At 38.2% G+C, this 21,407-nt stretch overlaps 1 protein-coding gene across 1 annotated transcript; it reads left to right on the top strand.

The window, feature by feature from the left end:
- The first annotated feature begins 744 nt into the window (after positions 1–744).
- Positions 745–21,173, top strand: svild (supervillin d). The gene is made up of 26 exons (XM_077738856.1): positions 745–792; positions 2,398–2,486; positions 4,784–4,850; positions 5,842–6,218; positions 6,290–6,425; positions 11,622–11,769; positions 11,841–11,921; positions 11,993–12,079; positions 12,140–12,317; positions 12,387–12,559; positions 12,634–12,789; positions 12,864–13,000; positions 13,068–13,215; positions 14,249–14,394; positions 14,472–14,647; positions 15,473–15,608; positions 15,673–15,973; positions 16,551–16,705; positions 16,783–16,885; positions 17,407–17,614; positions 17,681–17,814; positions 18,432–18,587; positions 19,246–19,389; positions 19,957–20,069; positions 20,142–20,291; positions 20,370–21,173. Exons 1-26 carry the CDS (start codon positions 781–783, stop codon positions 20,454–20,456), a joined length of 3,798 nt encoding a protein of 1,265 aa, XP_077594982.1. The 5' UTR covers positions 745–780; the 3' UTR covers positions 20,457–21,173.
- Positions 21,174–21,407: the final 234 nt, after the last annotated feature.

Here is a 21,407-nt window from a genome sequence, read left to right on the forward strand (position 1 = left end):
AACGTTAAGTGGAATTTGATTTTTTTTTCCCTTTCACTAGTGCTTATTCCCGAGCGCTTTCTTTGGAACAAACCAATGCCGGTGAAATGTCACCCTTTCAAACAAAGAATTAAAAGTGAGAAAACCACTTGGTTGATGAGCTCCCCATCCCATCTTTCATCAAAAATCAATGGAATATTTAGATATTGCATTCATACCAGCTGCCTTGCGTCATCCATTTAATAGCTTGTAAGCGTCACTATTAATTACCCTTTGAGGTTCTGTGTTTACAAACAGCCACTGCTTACTTGACCATGTTTGGTCTGAGCAGCTTCGAGTTGTGTTCTGCTTTGACACAAAAATGCTAAATGGGTGTCCAATCTTTGCAGTTCTTTGCTTTATGGGAAAAGTCTCCTATCAAGATACTACAGAATCGCAATATCTTATATTTTTAATTATTTGGTCAATAGTTTTGACACTCACTTTATTTTTGAACAGACATATAACTGACCTATCACAAATGTTAACTACATTAAGTACTGCTGCAACCTTAAACTATCCAGTGAATCCAGAAGCATCACAGTACTATATATATTTTTGCACAAACATGGTTTATTTAAGGCGATAATGATGGAGACGTAAAATTTTGGTAGAAAGTTTTTTCTTACCGTCATGGGAGCAGTATTTTCTTGGATGAAAATGGCTAAGAATCTGCTCTCAAACAATAAAAAAATAAAAGGTTTTTTTCCTATTCTTGCAGTTGACCAGAAGACTTTGGACAAACAAGATTACACTGCCAAGATGTCTCTTAAGGTAATATATTTTGGATTGTTTTTTTACTATTGGTTTACTTTATTTCATCCCGCATTCAGGAATTTCTTGGTTACAGTAGCAAGACAGACACAAGACACACCAGACATTGTAGACCTAGGTAAAAAACTGGAGCCACACACTTGAAGTCCACAAGGTGGTGCGGACCTTCTGTAGACTGAGTGATAGGTTCATTAATAATTACACTTTAATATAATTATCAAACACCGCAGGCAGACATCTGATTCAATTATTGACATTTAATTAAATAGGCATCTATGATAAGCAACCTTATAAGGGAAGATACATCAAAAAATAATTAATGTACACACATATATATAACAGTATTACAGAATAAACCCAAAACTGAGGTTACCGCACAGTTTCTTCGCATTTATGTCATTACTAAAAATAATAATTAATAATGAATCAAATAAATATAATAATAATTAAGAACTAGTTTAATACAACATACATATAGACATCACATTTTGGGTCCAGTTAGCAACAGTGTTAATATTTCACAATAAGTGTTAATATTGTTCCCTACGTGAGCCAAAATATTTTGGCCACATAGTGTATCTGGACACCAGCTTTTTATGGGGTGACGTTGTTTTTTAATTTTCCATAGTCACTTGCCATATAAAGTGTTCAAGTGCCATTGAAAGATATTGGACTTTGTCTGGCTGAAACTGGATACTATGATTCTGGAGACACCTTTAGGTGTTTAATTAAAACCTACTAGCTCTGAAAAGTACCAGACTTGAAAACAGAGCACCCAAACATTTAGGATTAATTACTGGCAGTTGGCAAGATATTTTCCTGACAGCCTTTTCCACTGCAACCTAAAAAAATTGCTTCATTTAGAGCAAATCGTGCAATTCCATATGGCACTGAGGTTTGCTGCACCTGGTCAAAGTCATGACACAACCTTATCCTTGAAGGTCGGGAGATGCCAAGATCGGGAAATTAACACGCTACAGAAAGAAGAGCATGAAAAAAAAACTACATTTCAGATATTTGGGGTTTTCCCAGGCTGCTTATGTTTCAAAAGTAGACGTAAATGGCTGTTCTCGTTTGCCCTTCACCGACAGGGAACCGTGCCAAACTTGGCCAAGTGAAGCCAGATGGGAGTTTAAAATAAAAAACACCTCCTGGGAAAACCGAAGACTGTCGGAATACCCTCCGATCGTTTATGTCTGCGATTCTCACCTGCAACTCATCCAAAAAATAAAACACTTCATCTGTCTTCTTATCGTTCGTCTACTGCAACGTCTCAGTTGACAGCTAGAGATCAAAATCCCTGCAACAGATCGTCAAGAGTGTCTAAAAACAACAGATGATCAATTCTTGAGTTCGGAAAAAACTACACAGATTGTCGAGTATTAGCTTTTACAATATGTACTCAAGGTGGTAACCCACTCGCTCATAAATCACAATCTTTTGCTTTGAACTCTGATCAACAAGGGCAACCCACTACCTCACTCTAAAGAAGGGGCAGGGCCTCACCCGTGCAACTCCATTATCAGGATTTTAACAACAGCCGTTCGTATTTGCATGTTGGAGACACTAGTGTGCTGACTGTAAGGATTTTTTTTCGTTTTCAAGGTACAGGAGGGTGGAAACGACGATCATGGAGCGAACGAGAAATTGAAAGATCGATCCATCGACAGTGATGAATTGGAAACTTCGAAAAGGTAACTTTAAAATATCAGGTATTTTTTTATTACAGTTTTTACTCGTGAAAATGCTGTTTGTTGTTTTGCTTGAAAACTAGTGTAGTGCTAAACTTAAAGGATTGTTGGAATTATCCCGTTTTACTGCCATTGACTATAATGATGTAGCCATGACATTTTTTACCTAGGTCTACAATGTCTTGTGTGTCTTATGTCTGTTTTGCTACTGCAACCAAGAAGTTTCCCAAATATGGGATGAAATAAAGTTCTAACCTAACCTAAATTCTAACTATAAAGTAACAATGGAATAACTAATCTGTTTGAACAAAATTCTTCTAGAAATCTGTCTGGATGACTTTGAATTGGCTCTGATTGGCACTCCTGGACGTCCAATCCATTTTGGAAAGGGCGGATTAGTTAAAGTTCATGAACCCCTTCTCAGTCAAATTGGATTGGATGTCTAGTGTCATCAATGGAATTGAAAAAAAAAGCAGTCGCTCCCAACCCTTCCAGTTTTAATGATTTGGATTTAGATTAAACTTGATAATTTTATTCATCCTGTATTTGGGAAATTTCATTGTCACAGTAGCACAAGGGTGAGAATACAGACGCAGAAAAAGACATTGTTGACAAATACATAGGGCATGAATAAGTTAATAGATAAATAAATGAAGGAGCAAATATATAAATAAATAAGCGCTTTGTCTATGAGTGTCTAATGTAGGCAATGAGTTTATTTTAGGGTACCTAGGGGTCTCTTTATGTCGCGTTTGTATCACTGTGTACATTTTCGGGCATTCTGAGGTATAATTTGGATTATTTCTTGTTTAATGGTCACTTAAGTGTTGATATTGGGGATTTCATAATAGTCTTGCTCACTTAGGTAAGTTTTTGATCATTTTGGATCATTTATTGTTCATTTGAAATAATTTCTGAGTCAATTGTTGCCATGAGACCTCCAACAAAGTAAACAGCCCGCAGACTCTTAACGTTTCAGCAACCTTAGTGTTTAATATAATTTTTTTAGTCGTGCTGAACGAAGCTGGAAAGACAAAATAAAGTCCAATGCAAGAGAGGTTCAATTGTTCAAGAATCACTATTCATGAAAATCAGACCACTTGATTTTACATATTGTTGCCAAAGGGAACAGTATTTTTGCAGAAGTAACAGGACAGACCTGTAGAGCGTCTTTTCATGCCAGGATCTCATTTCGTCTGACATTATTGCCATGGTGACCCAAATTTGAATGGAAGGCAGAGCTTTAGTACTATGGCCTTTACCATGTGTTCCTCTATATATGAAGGAACATATTCTGGACCTGAAAGTGACATTTCCACATCCAAAACGTAGGAACATCCGTGTTTTTTTTTTTTTTTATATCAAAGGGTCTTAAACCTTTGTGCTGAAGAGTTAATTGTACCAGTATTACTGCATTTGTTCTTTCGGGTATAAAATATTTGTTAGTAATTTTCTATAAAAAGGAAATTATTACGGTTTTCTCCCACGTAACCCATATTATAAACATGGATTGTAGCAACCCTCGTGAGGATAAGTGGTGCAGAAAATAAATGAATAAATAAATTGAATAACAAACACATATTTTATATATATTGGCATTATATTTTTTCTGGATAAATTAAATTTAATGGAATTAAAAAATGAATGACACCTACATAATTTAATTAATTGGGGTTATTTTTTGCCTCTTCAGCATAACATTGGGATATGGATAACTTTTGGGGGTCTTTTTACCAGATAGTTAGCCAAAATTAATTACCAACCATCACCCTTTTAGGATATTTATATTATACATAGTTGGACATATAGTAATATGATATATAGTTGGTTTATTGTTAAGATTTCAAGGTCAGGTCATTGAATCCTGATGACAGTAGTGGACATCCAAATGGATTGGACTTGGATCAGATTGCAGCAACTATAGATATTAAACCATTTTGAGATTGGACTGTACTGATTTACAATATTTCCCTATTCATTTCTCTTTTCTGACTTGAGAAATTCTCCAAAATACTGCAACGGTTACGAGCCGGGCCTTATGCCAAGATTATGGTGGTGTTCTCGCCCTCATTAGGACTGTTTATGGTCGTAGCGGTCCCTGGCTGACATTGTGGAGTGCCTATTACTAAAGTGATTCATTAGACAAGTCAAATGAAACACTTTTGTAAGCCCAGAGGAAAGTGTAATAACAGATAACACATGCCTTTTTCCCTTTGGTGTCTTCATGTCTAGCTTGGATTCTTCCGTTTTAAAATGTGACCATGAAACCTAACATGTTTCCATTTGATTTTTCTCAGCAGCAAAATAATGGAAGAGAAGGAAATAATAGAAGAAGTCTTGTTGAAAGAGCAACGAGAAGAGACGCAGGTAAGTCTAGCATTTTCTTCAAAGTTTACTGACAAACTTGTAAAGTTTGCACGCGACAGTGATTAAAAGTCACATGGTTTTTATCGCAAAAGAACTCAGCAGATTCGGTTTTTAATTGGCCCACTGTCTGCCGTGTAATTTATCGCAAGGATGTGTCATTTGGAAGAGAGGAGCATTCTTTTAAAGTGAAATCATCACAAAAATGAACTTTGCGAGACCACCCGCTACTTTTTGCACTTTCACACCTGGGTCTTGATCCTTGAATTCCAGCTGCTTCCAACCAAAGCCCATCGAAAACATGTTATTTCAAATTGGTTATTATCTTTAATTTTGTGGTATTGCTGGAAACTATGATGATATGTATTGGCATATAAATCATTATTAATTAATGTTTTTAACCAATTAGCCACTTTAAATACCACTAAGGTCATAATCCAGTTAATTTTAATCCATGCAAATGTATTGGATGTCATTTGCTTCTTATAGCAGGTCATGAGTTTAAAAGGATATTTTCTCTAGCCCAAAAGCTTCTGACTCGGGTTGCTTCGTGGGCCGTATTAATGTCAACTCAATTTTAAGTGGGATGGACCATTTTAGATATAATATTTAGATTTATTTTTTTATAAATGGATTAAAGTAACTGTATTAAAGGTCCTGAATAGTCTGTTTTTTTATAGATCCAAAACAATGTTTATCTTAACTTTTTTTAAATATATTTTTAGATTTTCCAAAATGATTTTTGAACTAAAAACACAGATAAATTGATTAAAAAAATACAATTCTTGATTTAGAAGGGGGAAAGTCAGAAAAATTAATATACATGTATACTCTTCGTTTTAATTTGATCCTAAAACAGAAAGTCGGCACTCATGATTTACACACAAAATCATGCGGCAGGCCAGATTTGGCCCCCGGGCTGCCACTTTGACACCTGTGCTCTAGCCAGTTTCTCCAAAAGTTGCATTTCCTAACTAAATCTGTTTGTTCGCAGGCTCCCGCATTGCAGCGACAGGATTCCGAGCCAAGAGGCATCAAGGGAATCCTAAAGAAAAGCCGTTCGACTAGCGTTGAGTCCGACTATAGCGAGGAGAGCACGCTCCTTCGACAGACCAGTCACGTCGAAAGCGAAGATGCCGGGGATAACGATGAGGTGGACCAGGAGGAGGACCAGGAGGAGGACGACCAGCCATTTCTCGATGAGGTCCAAGATGAGGGCGACTTGAGCCCACGTCGGCACAGCGAGCGTAGTAGTGGCAGCAGTTGCAGCCGCGAAAGTTTGGACGAAAGTCTGGAAATGACCTCCACCGTGTCTGAGGACACCGAGGAGATGGACAGCTTGGATGGAAGCCATTCCTCCATTAAACACAGGTCTTTGAATTTTTGTTATGCTGCCATTCAAGCAGACACGGCAATATTTTTTTTTGTTTTTCATTTTTCAGGCTTGCAGAGTTCACTAGCGGCGATAGCGACAAGAGAGAATGGACAAAGAAGTCAAAACCGGCGGATTCGATTCAGACGTCAATCGCCGATCGCTTTAATCAGCTTCACGAGGCGGAGAACGCCTGGAAGAAGAAGGTGGGTTATTGTCCTGCATTATTAACACTTTCAATGTCATTGACGGCAATAAATGTCCAATTATAGGGCAACTAGGCAACTATTCCAATGCGTTTATTACTAGTAGATATACTGGTAGAAGGAAAATTACTGTGTATACTTTTGCTGTATTTGACTTTGCCTTCGTTTGTTATCCTGCTGAATCCGCTTTGTTGTCGGGTTATTTCCAGAACAGTGAGAGATTAATTGGACTTTGTTGCCCAAACAAAAGCATCCATCTGCAAGTCTTTCAAAAGTCACGCGAGCTTCCCGGTGTTTTTGCCCTCGACATTACTCGGCACCACCACAACGTCAAAGAATGTTCTCTGAAAACAAGATACAAAAAAAAGTACAGAAAAAAAACATTTCCACATAATAAGTATGTTATGGTTTTTGTAAATATAGTTTTTTGCTGTCTCTGTGGAAAACATTCAGCAGTGGGTACTTGTGTCACTTTATCATATACTAAGCTGCTTTCACACATGGTATACTGGAATATTACCGGGTCACGGAATCGCAGGGCTTTCAGACATATGACCATATGGGAATATTCTGGTACTTATCCAGTCTCGCAGCTTTTACGTGTATAGTGGTACCTCAAGATACGAGCTTAATGCGTTCCGGGACTGAGTTCGTTTGTCGATTTACTCGTAACTCAAACAAACGTTTGCCATAGAAATGAACTAAAAACAAATTAATTCGTTCCTACCCTCAGAAAAAACACCCAAGAAAGGAAATTGGATTGCGAAAACATTTGTATTTGTTCTAATTCGCCATCTATTAACAAAGTAACAAATAACTAGTGGTTTAATGGTACTAAAATGTGTTTAATAGTGCTAAAATTAGACACATTTCGCGAAGGGGGGACTTTTTGCATGGCAACGCGCTTGTAACATAACATAAAAGAATTTCAATGAACTTGGATTACGTGTGGACACACTCAAAAATAAATTTAATCTAACTTTGCACTAAATATAATTCTAATTTTGTTTTACATTTTCATACCTTTCTTCTCCCGGGTTGGCTTTATTGAGGGTTGTTTGATTTTGTCTTCCCTTCAAAATATTCCCAAAATGATGCACACAAATGTCTTCACTATAGGATAACGCACGGCCACTTGCCAATGAAAAGTAGTATATACTCCTCTCATATTAGAGATTGCTCCGCCATTCGCACTGACTAACAGGAAAAAAACTGAAAAAACGCAACGCTATGCCCTGTGCTCGTAGAGACATTACACGAGGGAGTTGCTCTTGAAAAGCTGACCAGAAAGACAGTGTCATTGACGCCTGATTGGACGTCAGGCATTGTCACTGGTATTGAAATAGTTCACGTTTAGGACATGGTGTGAACATTAGTTAGGTCGGGATTTCAAGATCGACTCATTGGCTGTCCAATGACAGCAATAATGATCCAATCAGGTTTGAACGTCTGCCACCGTCAATGGCACTAAAAAAGGAGCCCGTCATCCTAAAGCAGCTCCAGATGTTTCTTGTTAACTCCATAAAATACTCTGGAACATTGTAAAACATAATCATAACTTTGGATTCATCATTAGAAAACCAACATAAAATGCATTATTAATGACTCACTGACTATTAGCATTCGGCATATGCTTCATGGGGTCCATTCTTTGAGCTGGGGAACTGGTTTAAAATGCGAATACAAACCATGTGCTGGAGTACACAAAATTCCTTCAAGATCTCCCAGTTTTCAACTGTAACTATGACTCAGTCTGTCCAAATATTGTCAGTCCACTTCGCACTCCCACCCAGTCTGATAACGGTCCCAGGAGACAAAGCCTCTACTGGAAAGTGAACACAATGTTGTTTCATTGTTGATTTTTATTTTTGGGGGGGAAATCATTTCATTTTCTCCTGATGACCTCCTTGTCTTGCTTCATTCTAATCTTTTCCTGTGTTAACTCCCACTTTTCCTCTCATTACCTTTGCTTCCTTACATTTGTAGTTCCCTCCGTCCAGATTCTTCCTCTTTATATGCCTTTGACTCTTCCTGCTTATCAACCTTTCCTTGTCTCGCCAGGTGAGTGTGCAACCAAATTATCTTTTAGCAGCTAAGTGAACAGCTATATTAGTGCTTTGCAAAGGAAACATCGGGCTATCAATCAAAGGTTTAATCGAGATTAATCACATTTACCCATAGCCAACACAAAATTAATCGCACCTTTTGTTTTTATTGTTAACGCAAATCAGTTGCAAATCTTTTTTGTAAATTTATTATTAATATATATATATATATATATATATATATATATATATATATATATATATATATATATATATATATATATATATATATATATATATATATATATATATATATATATATATATATATATATATATATATATATATATATATATATATATATATATATATATATATATATATATATTTATATAGTTTAATTCACAATCAATTTAAAAAACAAAATAGCTAGTCAACTTGTGCCAATACAGTCCCATATTTACCTTTCCGAATGAACACACATGTAATCCCAAATCTTTTTGATTTCTAATCTTTAACTGAATTAGATTGAGCTCAAAATGAGTCAACTCACGATACCCAGTTTCCCAAGTTAAAATGCCATTCCGTCTTTTTGCGCAATGAAATATATACAAGTTGCTGCCTAAAAAGAAAAAAAATACTTAGGATGAGTACTAGTGTCATGACCACCTTAAGTGAGTGCTGAGGCTCAGCAGAAAAGGCCCGCAATTATGAAAGATTCTTTCCTGTGGGAGAGTGAACCTTTCTGGTCCACTCTCTGGGGTCCTTTTGAGGATTATGGTGGATTTCCCCCCTTTTTGATTGGCTCCAGAGAACCGTTTTGCCACTCTGTGAGAAACTTGCGGTGGACGGACGTCATGTGGCTGCAAAGCTCATCAAAACCATACAAAAGGCCGAGATTTCTCAAATATGCTTTTCATGCCGAAAGTGCTCACAACAGCAAGAATGACTCACTTTGATGCGAAGGTCAAGTGTGTGCTAACCGTATGCGCCGCAATGCAACATGTTTGGCAGCCGTCCCAAAAATCTGTTTCTACTTTTACCTTTTTTTGCCATGGCAGCATTTTAACATCATATCAGATCACACTGAAACATTTTTTACAGTGTTTCTAAAGCCGATTTATTGACTGAACCGTACGGCGGATGGAAGCCACATTAATGGCAGCTTATCAGAAATTAGGGAGCGGAGATCAGGTGGCTTATGCACGGAAACTGTAAATATATATTGTGACTTGCTGACTGCTGCAAAAATTCAACTTTTGACCTCACAGCTGCAAATACTTGCTCACTCACTATGTCATATTCTATCGTCTAGATCAGGTGAAGAGTGCAAATATTTTATTCTTGAAAGTTTAGCGTGCCGGTCACATTTGGTGATTAAACGCCAATCATTTTGATGACAATTTGTCTGGAAATCTGTCTGATCCGAGTAACTTTTAAAGTATATGGATTTATAGACATCAAACCCCATTTTTGACTGAGGCTTTCCCAGTTTAGATTAAATGGATGCATTTTGTGGTCCATGGTAGGCAATTAATTTTTTTAACTAGGTCTACAATGTCTTCTGTGTCTGTTTTGCTACTGCAACCAAGGACATTTCCCAAATACGGGATGAAATAAAGATCTAACATAACTTTATTTCACTTACTGTACATTTTGTATAATTTTCTGTTAAATTTAGGGATTTTCCAACTTGCTTCTGATAGATTTTGGGGCATTTATGGGTCACTTCTTGGTGGTTTGGGGCATTTATATCAATATCTGGCAATATATTATTGGTAAATATTTTGAAAAATAGATGTTTTATTTTTATTTTTTACTTAAAATTTAATAAAACAAAAAAACTGAACTGAAAATATTCAGTTTTTTAAAGTGAGGTTGAATAAATATAAAACTGCAAATGGTCTTTATTTGTCTTAAGTGATTATACATTTTTGTATTCTGTTTTTATTAGCATTAAAATAGCAGTAAGTGTTTTTAGAATTGTACAAAAATTGTTGCTGGCCATATAAAAGGTTAATTAAGAGCTAGTGAATTAAAAGCTAAATTATGCAATTGATTTCTCTCCGACAACATCTTTTAGTAAGACAAGTAGACATATACATCCATTTAACGTCAGATCGACAAACTCGGCTAATTTTTCTGTGGTGAAACGTACCCTAATCTGATGCCGCATTGACATTGACTTGGCTGCTGTTCACCGCAGACTTTTTCCCCCCCATTTGAAGAAATGCAGACATCTGTATATACTTAACTCAGCTCGTCTGGCATGTTATATGCTAAAGATGGTTTACAAGTTGTACGCCAGCAAACGTCTTTCATTAATATCACTTCCCTCGATAAATCAATCCACATTCTGTAATGTAAGAACAGTTCAATTACAGTCATGTGGCATGTTGGTAAAAGGTCACTCCATCTGCGATTATGTCTTAGTGGAAAAAAAATAAAGTTATATTTGCCTTTAAGTGTATTTAGAGTGATGTAATGCGTCAAAGGTGGATAACTGTCTTTTTTTTGGTAGCACAACGGCGCTACAGGAGTCGTGATAAACGACTGTTTAGTGATGCAGGTGCAGAAACGGCAGTGAAATTAATCAGATGAGGTATCAGGTGATAAAACGGCTGCGGGTATTGCGGCCATCCGCAGCATTCCTCATGAGATGTTTAAAATGAAAGCGTTTTCAACACTGTTGCTTTTGGAAGGCCACAATAGTATTAAGAAACTGACCCGGTTATTTGTAATAGTGGTATAAAATTTCCCTGGTTAGACGTTTTTCACAAATTGAGCAATTCCTCACACCAGTAGCTGCTTTGTTGTGTTATAATAATTCACTTGCTGCAGTTTCTGGACTATAAATTGTACTTTTTTTTCATATTCGGCTACCCTGCAACCTGTACTCAGATGTCATTTATAGTCCAAAGAATGTGGTTATTTTGTATTTGTTCAAAACAGGGAACAGCCTGAAATCATTAACCTAAATTAAAAAATTCAAATCCATATTTTTGGAGTCGAAATTAAGTCTGTTTGGGAATCAAGCACAAGACCAGACTTAAACGTTCAAATTTTGTCTTTGAATAGGACTGTTTTTCTGTTTCCAACAATAATTTTAATGAAATCCTCCTACACCATCCCCCAAAACCATTTTTAACAGAAATCTAGTGTGGATGCCTCGCCCAAGATGTCCCTGGCTGACAGAATGAAGGTCCTCAAGGACAAAGAAGAGCAGTGGAAGGGAAAAGGCAAAGGAGCAGCTAATGATTCCGTTCAGTTCACCGTCGCCGGACGTATGGCCAAGAAAGGTGACATAGCGCTAGTCAGACTACAAGATGATGCTAAATCAGTATTCTTATTGACCATTGGGCTTTACCAGGTCTTGTATCAGACGTGGGGAAGGGGGAGTCCCGTCATACCCCCAAGAAGTTGGATTCCACTCCTGTAAAGCCTCTAGAAGGTAATCAACACTCTTCTTCTCATGCAAATTTCATGAACATCTTGAAAACTTATCATTCTTCTGCCCTGAAGAAATCTCCAGTAGAACTGATATCAAGGTGGAAGGAGACAACCGGCTTGATAAACTTGAGTCTTTTCTTGACAAACTACACAGCAAAGGTACAGTTTTCCAATTTGATTCGATCCCATTGGGGAGATTGACGTCATACATTTTTTTAGGAGTGTGCAAAACCAAGACGTCCACCATCGAAGTGACAGCAGAGGCAGAGAAAGAAGTGATGACCTTGGACGACGACGAAACCTTCGGCAACTTCTACAAATCCGTGTCACCCTCGGTGTTCCAAGATGTGGTGGTGACTGAGGAAGACTTGAGCCAGATCCTTGCCAACACACCCAAGTGGGTCTATTACTTATTTGAAACTGAACAAAACTGGAATCCAATAACAAATCAAACATTCATCCTCAGACTCACTTCATCCGTGGCCAAGCATAAGCTTGCGGTGCGACCAAACAGGCGGAACCAGGGTTCCAGGAACCCTTTGAGAGCATTGGCTGCCCGCAACGATATTCGACAGGCCTATACCGAACAGCGGCTTAACATCGCCAAACTGGAGACCAAAAGGATCCAAGTAGAACGCAGTAAGTGACGTACTTCCAAGTACTCGTGTCCATGACGTGACTGGTTTTAGAATGGTTTTGACTCTGTTTCCTAGTGGCCAAACACTCCAACCTGGCTGATGTGGCATTGGCCGGCTTGGCTAGTAAGGAGAACTTCCGCAAGGTTAACCTACGTAGCGTCAAGTCCACCGATGTGGTGACCAACAACAGCGCGCTGCCCTTCAAAAAGCTCATGCTGATACGAGTCAAAGGTCCGCCTTTTGTTTTGTTCATTCCCAGTTTGCCCATCTTCGTTTTCGCTGAATTATTTTTATTTTTCTCGCAGGCCGAAGGCACATACAGGTGCGGCTATTGGAACCCACGTCCAAATCCCTTAACAGTGGCGACTGCTTTCTGCTTATAACCCCGAAGCATTGTTTCATGTGGAGCGGCGAGTTCGCTAACGTCATTGAGAAAGCTAAGGTATGGTAACGAGTCGCGTCACAGAAAGGTTTTTAATGACGGGGTCAGTTGACACTGTGGCCGGCAGGCGTCGGAGATGGCATCCTTTGTCCAGGCCAAACGGGACCTCGGATGCAAAGCTTCCCAAGTGACGGTGCTGGAGGAGGGTATCAACACTGACAGCAAGTGGGCCAAAGAGTTCTGGACTCTGCTTGGAGGGAAAAGTCAATATGGAGGTATGAGTCACAATACTTGACCTGAGTCAGACATATACCTGACTCAGATGAAGAATTTTTTGCCTGGTTGTTCTGCAGGTCGGAATGTGTCAGATTATGTATAAAATACAGTGTGCAATGATTACAGTTTTCTGTCATAGCGACGGAAATTTGTCACTGGGGGGTCACTAGAGGTCAAGATGTAAAACTTGCTGGAAACCCCTCGGTTACTTTTCCCTCCAATGTATTTATTGTGATTCGTTTTAAATCACTGTTGCAATTGCTTTGCCCAGCACTTTTTGTTTAATACTCTATTCACTATTGTTTTGTATAGTTTTTTTACAGTGAAAAGTTCATTTAATTTTTCCAATAATGATAAAAACTTAACTGAATGAAGTAACTCAGGAATACACATCAATTTCTCGGGAATGTTTAATGTTTCAGTCAACTGATTAAGACTGAGAAAATCAAAAAACTTTTTCCAGGGGGGAAAATTTATGTTACCTCTAGTTTGTTGTGGTGGTTTAATGGGTAATCACAAAATTCATCCGCTCAGTTTAGTTTATTATTAAAAAGAAAAAAAAGGTTCAAATTACAACCTCTCGATTAATTGATCGAGATAAGAATTTCATAAACATTAGCCTTCTAGTGTGCACATCTATTTTCCCTCACAAAATATAGTACATAAATGAATGAATAACCAGAAAACACTAGTTTTGGATTTTTGCTATTTCTAACTAATCCACTATCTACTGTCTACTAATCTACTGTCATGTGAGTTTAATTCATAACATAGAGAGGTATGTTTTAAACTGTGACTAACTCCATATAATGAGTTGCTTAAACCCGAGAAGGAATTTGACTTGCTCAATCCTTAAGACTGACTAATGACTTACGCATTTGTGAGTTTACTCCTACCCCTGTGGATATTATCAGTTCTTAGCATTTTGGCTTCACGCTGGCCTTCTTGACCCAGTGACTCGTCAGACTTGTTACCCCCCTGTGGCTCTACACATATGCTCACTACTCTCCCTTTTCTTTGGATGAATTCCAGGGGCAGGCGAGCCAGAGGAGGACGAGCTGTACGAAAGCGGAGTGATGGATTCCATCGGGGTCTACAAACTCCAGGGAGACAAACTGGTGCCCCATGAAGAGGCATGGGCATCCATTCCAAGTGTCAGTTTGCTCAGTTCACAAGAGGTATGTAAAAGGGAGCTCTCAATATCTTTTTTGTTGTTGTTTTTTTATAGGGAGGGTACTCATTTTTGTTTCTGCAGGCATTGGTGTTTGATTTTGGTGGTGAGGTGTACGTCTGGACCGGCAAGGATGTGCCTTTGGCGGACAGAAAAGTTGCAGTCAAATTGGGCAAACAGCTTTATAGTGGCAGCTACGACTACAGCGACTGCAGGGTCAACCCTCTAGATCCCTCCTGCTCAAGTAGCGACGTGCCACAGTGAGTGAAGGGTTATCAAAAGTATTGAAATATCGTCAATTGTTGTATCAGGATGCAGTATCAATTCCCAGCTATTTATTTGGGTTTGCATGACTAATGATCTTGTCATGGGGTCAATTCTATTTTACACTTCTTATAGTAATGAAGGATACTTTTGTTATCTCATTGGTCCGCTGGCATCCTTCTGCTTCAGATGGATTGGATGTCAACTAGTGAAAAACTCTAATTTAGTTTTAAAAGCCACATGATATCTAGTTGATTTTTTTGGGATTGTGGCAAGACTATTGTTATTTATTAGTGGTATTGCAGTATGACATCAGAATAAATGTCATTTTGGCATTCTTTAGACTGGTATCCAGATTTTTAGCCCATCCAGGTTTAAAGTGGAGGGCTCCTTTGTAGTCATAGCAATCACAAAGCACAGGAATCCCCTTTTTTCTGTGAACATTGGAACCACATATGAGAGGTAGTTTGATACCCCTTCTCAGTCTGAGCAGGCCCAGATCCAATTTGGACACTTAAAAATAGAGCAGGGTTTTCCAAACTATTCCGCAAAGAACTTTTTGTTCCAATTGATCCAGCAGAGACGTTTAACCAATGAGGTTTCTTCTGAAGCCAGCAGTAGATGATGGCAATCAACTGATTACACTTATAAGACATAAGATTGGGGAAAATGAACCCTCTTCTTCAGTTGTACTGAAAACTTGCAACCACTGTGGTTTGGACATCCATAAAATAGAGTGAACAATCATCCCTAAATGTCGTATTTGAGGAGGAATCCAATGTGTCTTCGAAACACAACTTAATTTTTCAACTACTGTTCAGGCAAGGTGATGGTCGCCCAAGCTGGACTCTGTTCGGGCGGCTATCAGAACACAACGAGACGTCTCTGTTCAGAGAGAAGTTCCTGGACTGGGCCGAGAGGAAGAAGGAGGAAGCGTCTCCCACGGAGGAAATCAAGGTGATTGAGGATTTCCTTTTTCCTCTTTCAAATGGAGAAAAATAACTTGCATCTGTCTGCTCAGAGTCCGATCCGCTCCTATGCTGGGCCCCTGCCCGACTTGGAACTCCAGCCCTGTGACGCCAACATGTTGCTGGACAACGAGCCACCGATGGTCCAGACGGTCTTGGAGGGCGTGGACGTCCAGCGGGGCCATGGCGTGGTGAGGACAGAAGACGGCAGGCAGGCAGAGTTGTCCACGCTGGCCGTGGACGCCTGGCATATTAAGGAGTACGGGGAGGAAGAGTTGCCCCGGGAGAGCTTGGGACAGCTCCACGAAGGAGACGCTTACATCATCCGGTGGAAGTACTCCATCACCACACTTGGTAAGAATGACAAATACGTACAACTAGGAAATTACATTTGGCAGGGGGAAATTGACATTTTGCAAAAGTTTTGCAACTCTGTTAGTCATGGTTGCAACACAACAGGCTTTGTGACTCCAGATGTAAATTGGAATGTTTGGAATTATTTATTTTGGAGCAATGTGCAACATCCTCCAAATGGAGGCTTTTCAATATTGAATTGAATTGAATTTAATGCTTTCATTGTCATTATAGATGTATAATGAGATTTAAAGCTTTCACCACGTAGTGCACAAATAACAACAACAAACAAACAGACAACTAAATCATGAATAAGTAAGAAATAAATTTAAAGTACCCCAAGTGAGACCAGCGGAGCAAAGTGGTCTAGTTCCATCTGATGTCCAGCACATAGATAATCAATATAAAGTAATGATAAATAACTAATCAATAAATAGTAATAGATAAATAAGTGCTCAACATAAGTAGTAAAAGTAGTAGTCAACATGGGTAAGTGATACAAAGCAACTATAGTGGCTAGCAAGAAGTCTTCTGCTACACAAGGGCGAAGCATGATTTTAATTTGGTGTTTTTATAGTTGGAAAACGCCAAAAACCAGGAGAGCTAAGTGCCGGTGTAGCGGGACGGGAGAGGACTGCTTGCTTCTTCTGGCAAGGCCTTCACTCCAGCGTCAGCGAGAAGGGAACTTCGGCACTCAAGACAGTGGAGTTGGGCAACTTCAGGGGAGCGCAAGTGCGTTCGTTACAAAGTTTGAATATGGTAAAATGAATAAATGAATAAAGCAACTTATGAAATATGCTTGATGGCAGGTGTTGGTGAGTCAAGGGAAAGAACCTCCGTGCTTCCTGCAGCTTTTCCAAGGTGCTTTGATCATCCATAAGGGAAGTCGAGATGACTCGCTCAAGAATTCAGGTAAGAAAAAAAATGTTTGCTGGCTTTAGAAGGAACCTTTTTGATTAGGTTGAACAATTACATTCATTTATCCAACACCTTCCAGTTTGGCTCTATTGCCTTCCTATGGCAGCATCTTCTTAGTACATGGTTTTATACAATAAACTAATTCTAAAAATGCGGCTCTATAATAAAATTAAAAAAAAAAAATATATATATATATATATATATATATATATATATATATATATATATATATATATATATATATATATATATATATATATATATATATATATATATATATATATATATATGGGAAATATAATTAAAATATGTCATTCATTGAGGGTGCGCCTTATAGTTGTGAAAGTACAGTACATGTCAAATGAGGGAAGCAAAGTACTGCCCTGCATGCAATAAAAATACAACCCTTTGTCACAAGAGTATTTTCGGAATATTTTGGATTTGCAAGGGTGTAACGAGGGTCCAAAAGGCTCGACGTTATAGTTGTCATATTAACAATTTTTGCCTTTCCCCAGTGGGTTGGAAGTTGTTCTCCGTCCGTGGTGAATTGGAGGCAGAGGCCACGCTGGTGGAGGTGGAGTGCCAAGGCGCTAGCCTGCGCTCGCGCGGTGTCCTCGTGCTGCTCCACTCCGGGGAACGCCGTCTCTATGTGTGGCATGGCTGCAAAGCGCAGCTCGGCGCCACACAGGTGGCCGAAAGGGCCGTAGAGCGACTGATCCGAGGGTAAGTCACTTGTAGGGCACCCGCGCTTCCATATGGCAAAGCAACCATGTCTACAATCTCTTCAAGGTGTCCGTCGGAGTTGGGTCTGAGCGCCGACGACGATGTGAAAGTCGAGAAGGTGGCTGAAGGAAGCGAGCCCGAGGAATTCAAGAAGGTTCTGGGCTTGAGGGATAGGAAGTCGTATGACTGCATGCTTCAAGGTTTGTGCATACCTAACTCACTCTCAGTGATAAAACCTCAAATCCTTTTGAATTGGGAAAACAGGTTTTGAGTGATAATGTATTTGTGTCATTGATAGTGATAGATGTCCAATGCATTTGGACTGGAACTGCTTTTATTGAAAAATAATTAGACATTTTAAAGAAAGTGTATTTGCAATTTTTTATTTAATTTATGTGGTCGTATAGGTCTAAATTCATTTCAAGTTAACATCATACTTTTACCAACTGAACTTAAAACATCCAAAATAATGTTATAATAGTAGATTTTGTAATTCAAGAGAAATTTCCTTCTAGGTTTTTATTTGAAAAATATAATTTAAAAAAATTAATTCCTAGGTACAGTTTTTACTGTACTGTATATCCATATATACTCTAAATTACAGTTTTAATTTTAAAAATATGCAGTTACTTATAAAAAATGGTGAAAATGTTTTAAATGTTTTTAATTTAAAAAGAAATGCAGGATAGCTGAGAAATGTTTTGAAAAATTATTTTTTAAATTATAAAAACATTTGTTCATGACCAGCCAATGAAATCAAAACAGAGTTTTGTAATCTTGTTACAAAAGAATGTTGACCTCATTGACTGCTATTCAGACCCCGGCAAGTACAATTTCACGCCCCGGCTGTTCCGACTGAGCGCCAGTTCGGGTGTTTTTGAAGGGGAGGAGTACTTGTACCCCGCTAGGGTGGCGGAGGGCATCATGGCTATGCCCTTCCTTCAGGAGAACCTCTACTCGGCACAACAGCCTGGTAAGTGCCGACAACGTTAAGCCAGGGGGTCTCCAAACCGGTCCTCAAGGGCCGCTGTGTGTCCTGGTTTTAGTTCTAACTATACTGTATTTTCTCACATTTATATGTATATTTGTCGCTCAAAAAATTATGACTGAATTGAGGGTACGGCTTATATGCGCACAAATTAGACTTGATATGCATGAAACTGCAAGGTGCCAAGGGTGAAACGCCATAAGGGAAGACAGTGTAGTTGATATGGTCATTTATTTCAAAATAGAGAAAAGATAAACAGATTAAATGTTTAACAAAATTAATTTTGACATCTTGATGAATGAAATTCAAGAAAAAAATAAACCGTATCTTGCATAAAATGTGAAAGAACTCGTGCTTGCCATTGTAGCAGACGATCCTTACGATTCATACAGTATCTCAGAAATACCATGTGCAATGATTTTTCTTAAGATTTTCTTTTTAAAGTAACACATTTGTATTCCCTGTTGAAACCATGAAAATAGAGGTGGAAAATTGTGAATCAGGGGCCGCCTTTGACGAGAAAAATTGTAACATTGAATGATTTTAAGGCAATTATACGCATGGGCGGTTGAAATCATGCAGCCACTGTGGCCCTTTGTGGAATAAACTGTAGGCTCTTGACGAAGTTTTGCACTCTTTCCAGCGTTATTCCTCCTGGACAACCGCATGGAGGTGTACCTGTGGCAGGGCTGGCGGCCACAAGATGACCAGTGCACAGGCTCAGCCAAGATGCGCTGGGACAATGAGAGGAAGTGCGCCATGGAAACCGCACTGCAGTATTGTAAAGGTCAGCTAAACACAAAAGACTCTTATTTTTTTTCCCTTTTTTGCAGACAGTCCAAATGTTTTTCCCCCATTCAACCCCTGATCCCTTGATTTATATATAACAAAAATTCCTACAGCCTTTGAGAAATCTTTTAATGCATAACTATAGAATTATTAAATAGTTATAATAGTTAAATGGCTATAAAGATATTATTTTTGTATCCAATTCCCGTCCTAAGGCTATCATGCAGGGGTGGGGAACCTATAGCTCTCGAGCCACATGTGGCTCTTTTGATGGGCGCCTAGGGCTCTCCTCTAAGCTAAAATATCCCTCTAAAGCTGCTGTAATCATATTTTTCTCTCTCTAATTTGATACTCATTGAGCATCAACAGCATCGGCATGTTATCAAAAGAATTCTGACACTTTTTGTACTTTAAAAGTTGAAATGACGGGAAAAAATACCCCATTATGGGTCTCAAGGAAAAAAAATTTAGAATATGAATTATTTCTGGCTCTCTATATCATGTTTGATATGTATTTGTATCAAAAGTTTCCTGACCCCTGTTCTAATGTCTTCTGTACTTGCAGAAAAGAACTCTCGGCGCCCTCCTCAGGCTTATTTAATCACGGCAGGCTGTGAGCCACTCACCTTTACCAACATCTTTCCTTATTGGAAAAAAGACCCCAGCATTGCTTCCAAGGTAAACATTTGTGACTTTTTTCTGCATAAATGGACATTTTAACACCCACTGTTGGCTCAAATTCATTCTCAGGCCTCTAAGACCAAAGTGACCTTAGTGAAGGAGGTTTTGTCAGAGCTGAGTAAGCTACAGTACTCCATCGAGGAGCTGACAAGCTCGCCCCTACCCGACGGTGTGGACCCTCTCCGCCTGGAGGATTATCTTTCCGAAGCTGACTTCAAGGTAAAATCCTTGAGAGAGAAAAAAAAATCTACAAAAAATGGCTCTTATAGGCTTATGATGTTATGTTTTTTTTCCTAGAAACTTTTGGAGATGAGCCGAGTGGAATTCAACGCACTGCCCAATTGGAAGCAGAAAAACCTGAAGAAAAATAAGGGGCTTTTTTAAAAAAAAAGGATTTTATATTGAAAAATAAGACCTCATTTTGTAAAACAAATGTACAATGTTGTATTATAGTCTTGTAGCCAATTGTTACGGTGCAATTTGCAATTAACTTTTTAGTTTTTTATCTTGTTTTATGTACTAATATTATTTTTTAACCCCCTCAAGCTCTAGACAATTTTTACCATTGCAACTTCGAAACATTCCAAATATTCACACAACGCTGGCTCTTATATTTACAGATATACCCCAGAAACTGTTGTTTTTTTATTTGAAAAAAAAAGCCAACATTTTCATTTTTAATAGCAAAAATACTAATTTTCAAAATGCTACTTGTCCTTTATTTTTTTGTCAGATTCACACAAAATCCATACAGAAATTATAGCAAAACTATAATTCTACCAGAAATTGACAAAAAAATTAACGTCGAACAGCACATTCAACTCCATTAAAAAAATGCTTAAATTCATCTGTATTCATTTTTAACTCTGCCAAAAAAATCACGTTTTTCCCTGAATAAGTGACCTCAAATTGCCATAAAATCACATTTTTAAATTGTTTTTTTTTTTAGAACTCATTACATTACTTCTTTGTCCTATATTTTTTTCACTAAAGGCCTTTCAAACAGCAAAAACATACAAAAATGACAGTCCACTTTTTATATTGTTTCACTTGGTGTTAAATAATAATCATGAGCAACTTATACGCTTACTTGAAACCAAATCAAGACTTTTATTTTACCTTGCCAACAGTGTTTTTATAAAAGTATTCAATGTGTGAGTGTTTATATGTCAGTATAAGCCAGCTCTTTTAATCATTGGCTGCCATTAACAGCAATAGATGTCCAATCTAATTGAAGCAGGAGAGTGACAGCGAATGAGATTTTTTTCTTCATTCACTGGTCGTTTTTGGTTATTTTTGGCCTATAAAAAACATGAATTAAATGTTTATTTTGCA

Source organism: Stigmatopora nigra, chromosome 18, assembly GCF_051989575.1.
Source record: "Stigmatopora nigra isolate UIUO_SnigA chromosome 18, RoL_Snig_1.1, whole genome shotgun sequence".
Classification (NCBI taxonomy): Eukaryota; Metazoa; Chordata; class Actinopteri; order Syngnathiformes; family Syngnathidae; genus Stigmatopora; species Stigmatopora nigra.

Bases quoted from the DNA above. Each gene is read 5' to 3' on its own strand.
- svild (XM_077738856.1), top strand. The intron at 11,770-11,840 runs GTGACATAGCGC...GGGCTTTACCAG, and splicing joins CGGACGTATGGCCAAGAAAG to GTCTTGTATCAGACGTGGGG. The intron at 17,615-17,680 runs GTAAGTCACTTG...AATCTCTTCAAG, and splicing joins GTAGAGCGACTGATCCGAGG to GTGTCCGTCGGAGTTGGGTC.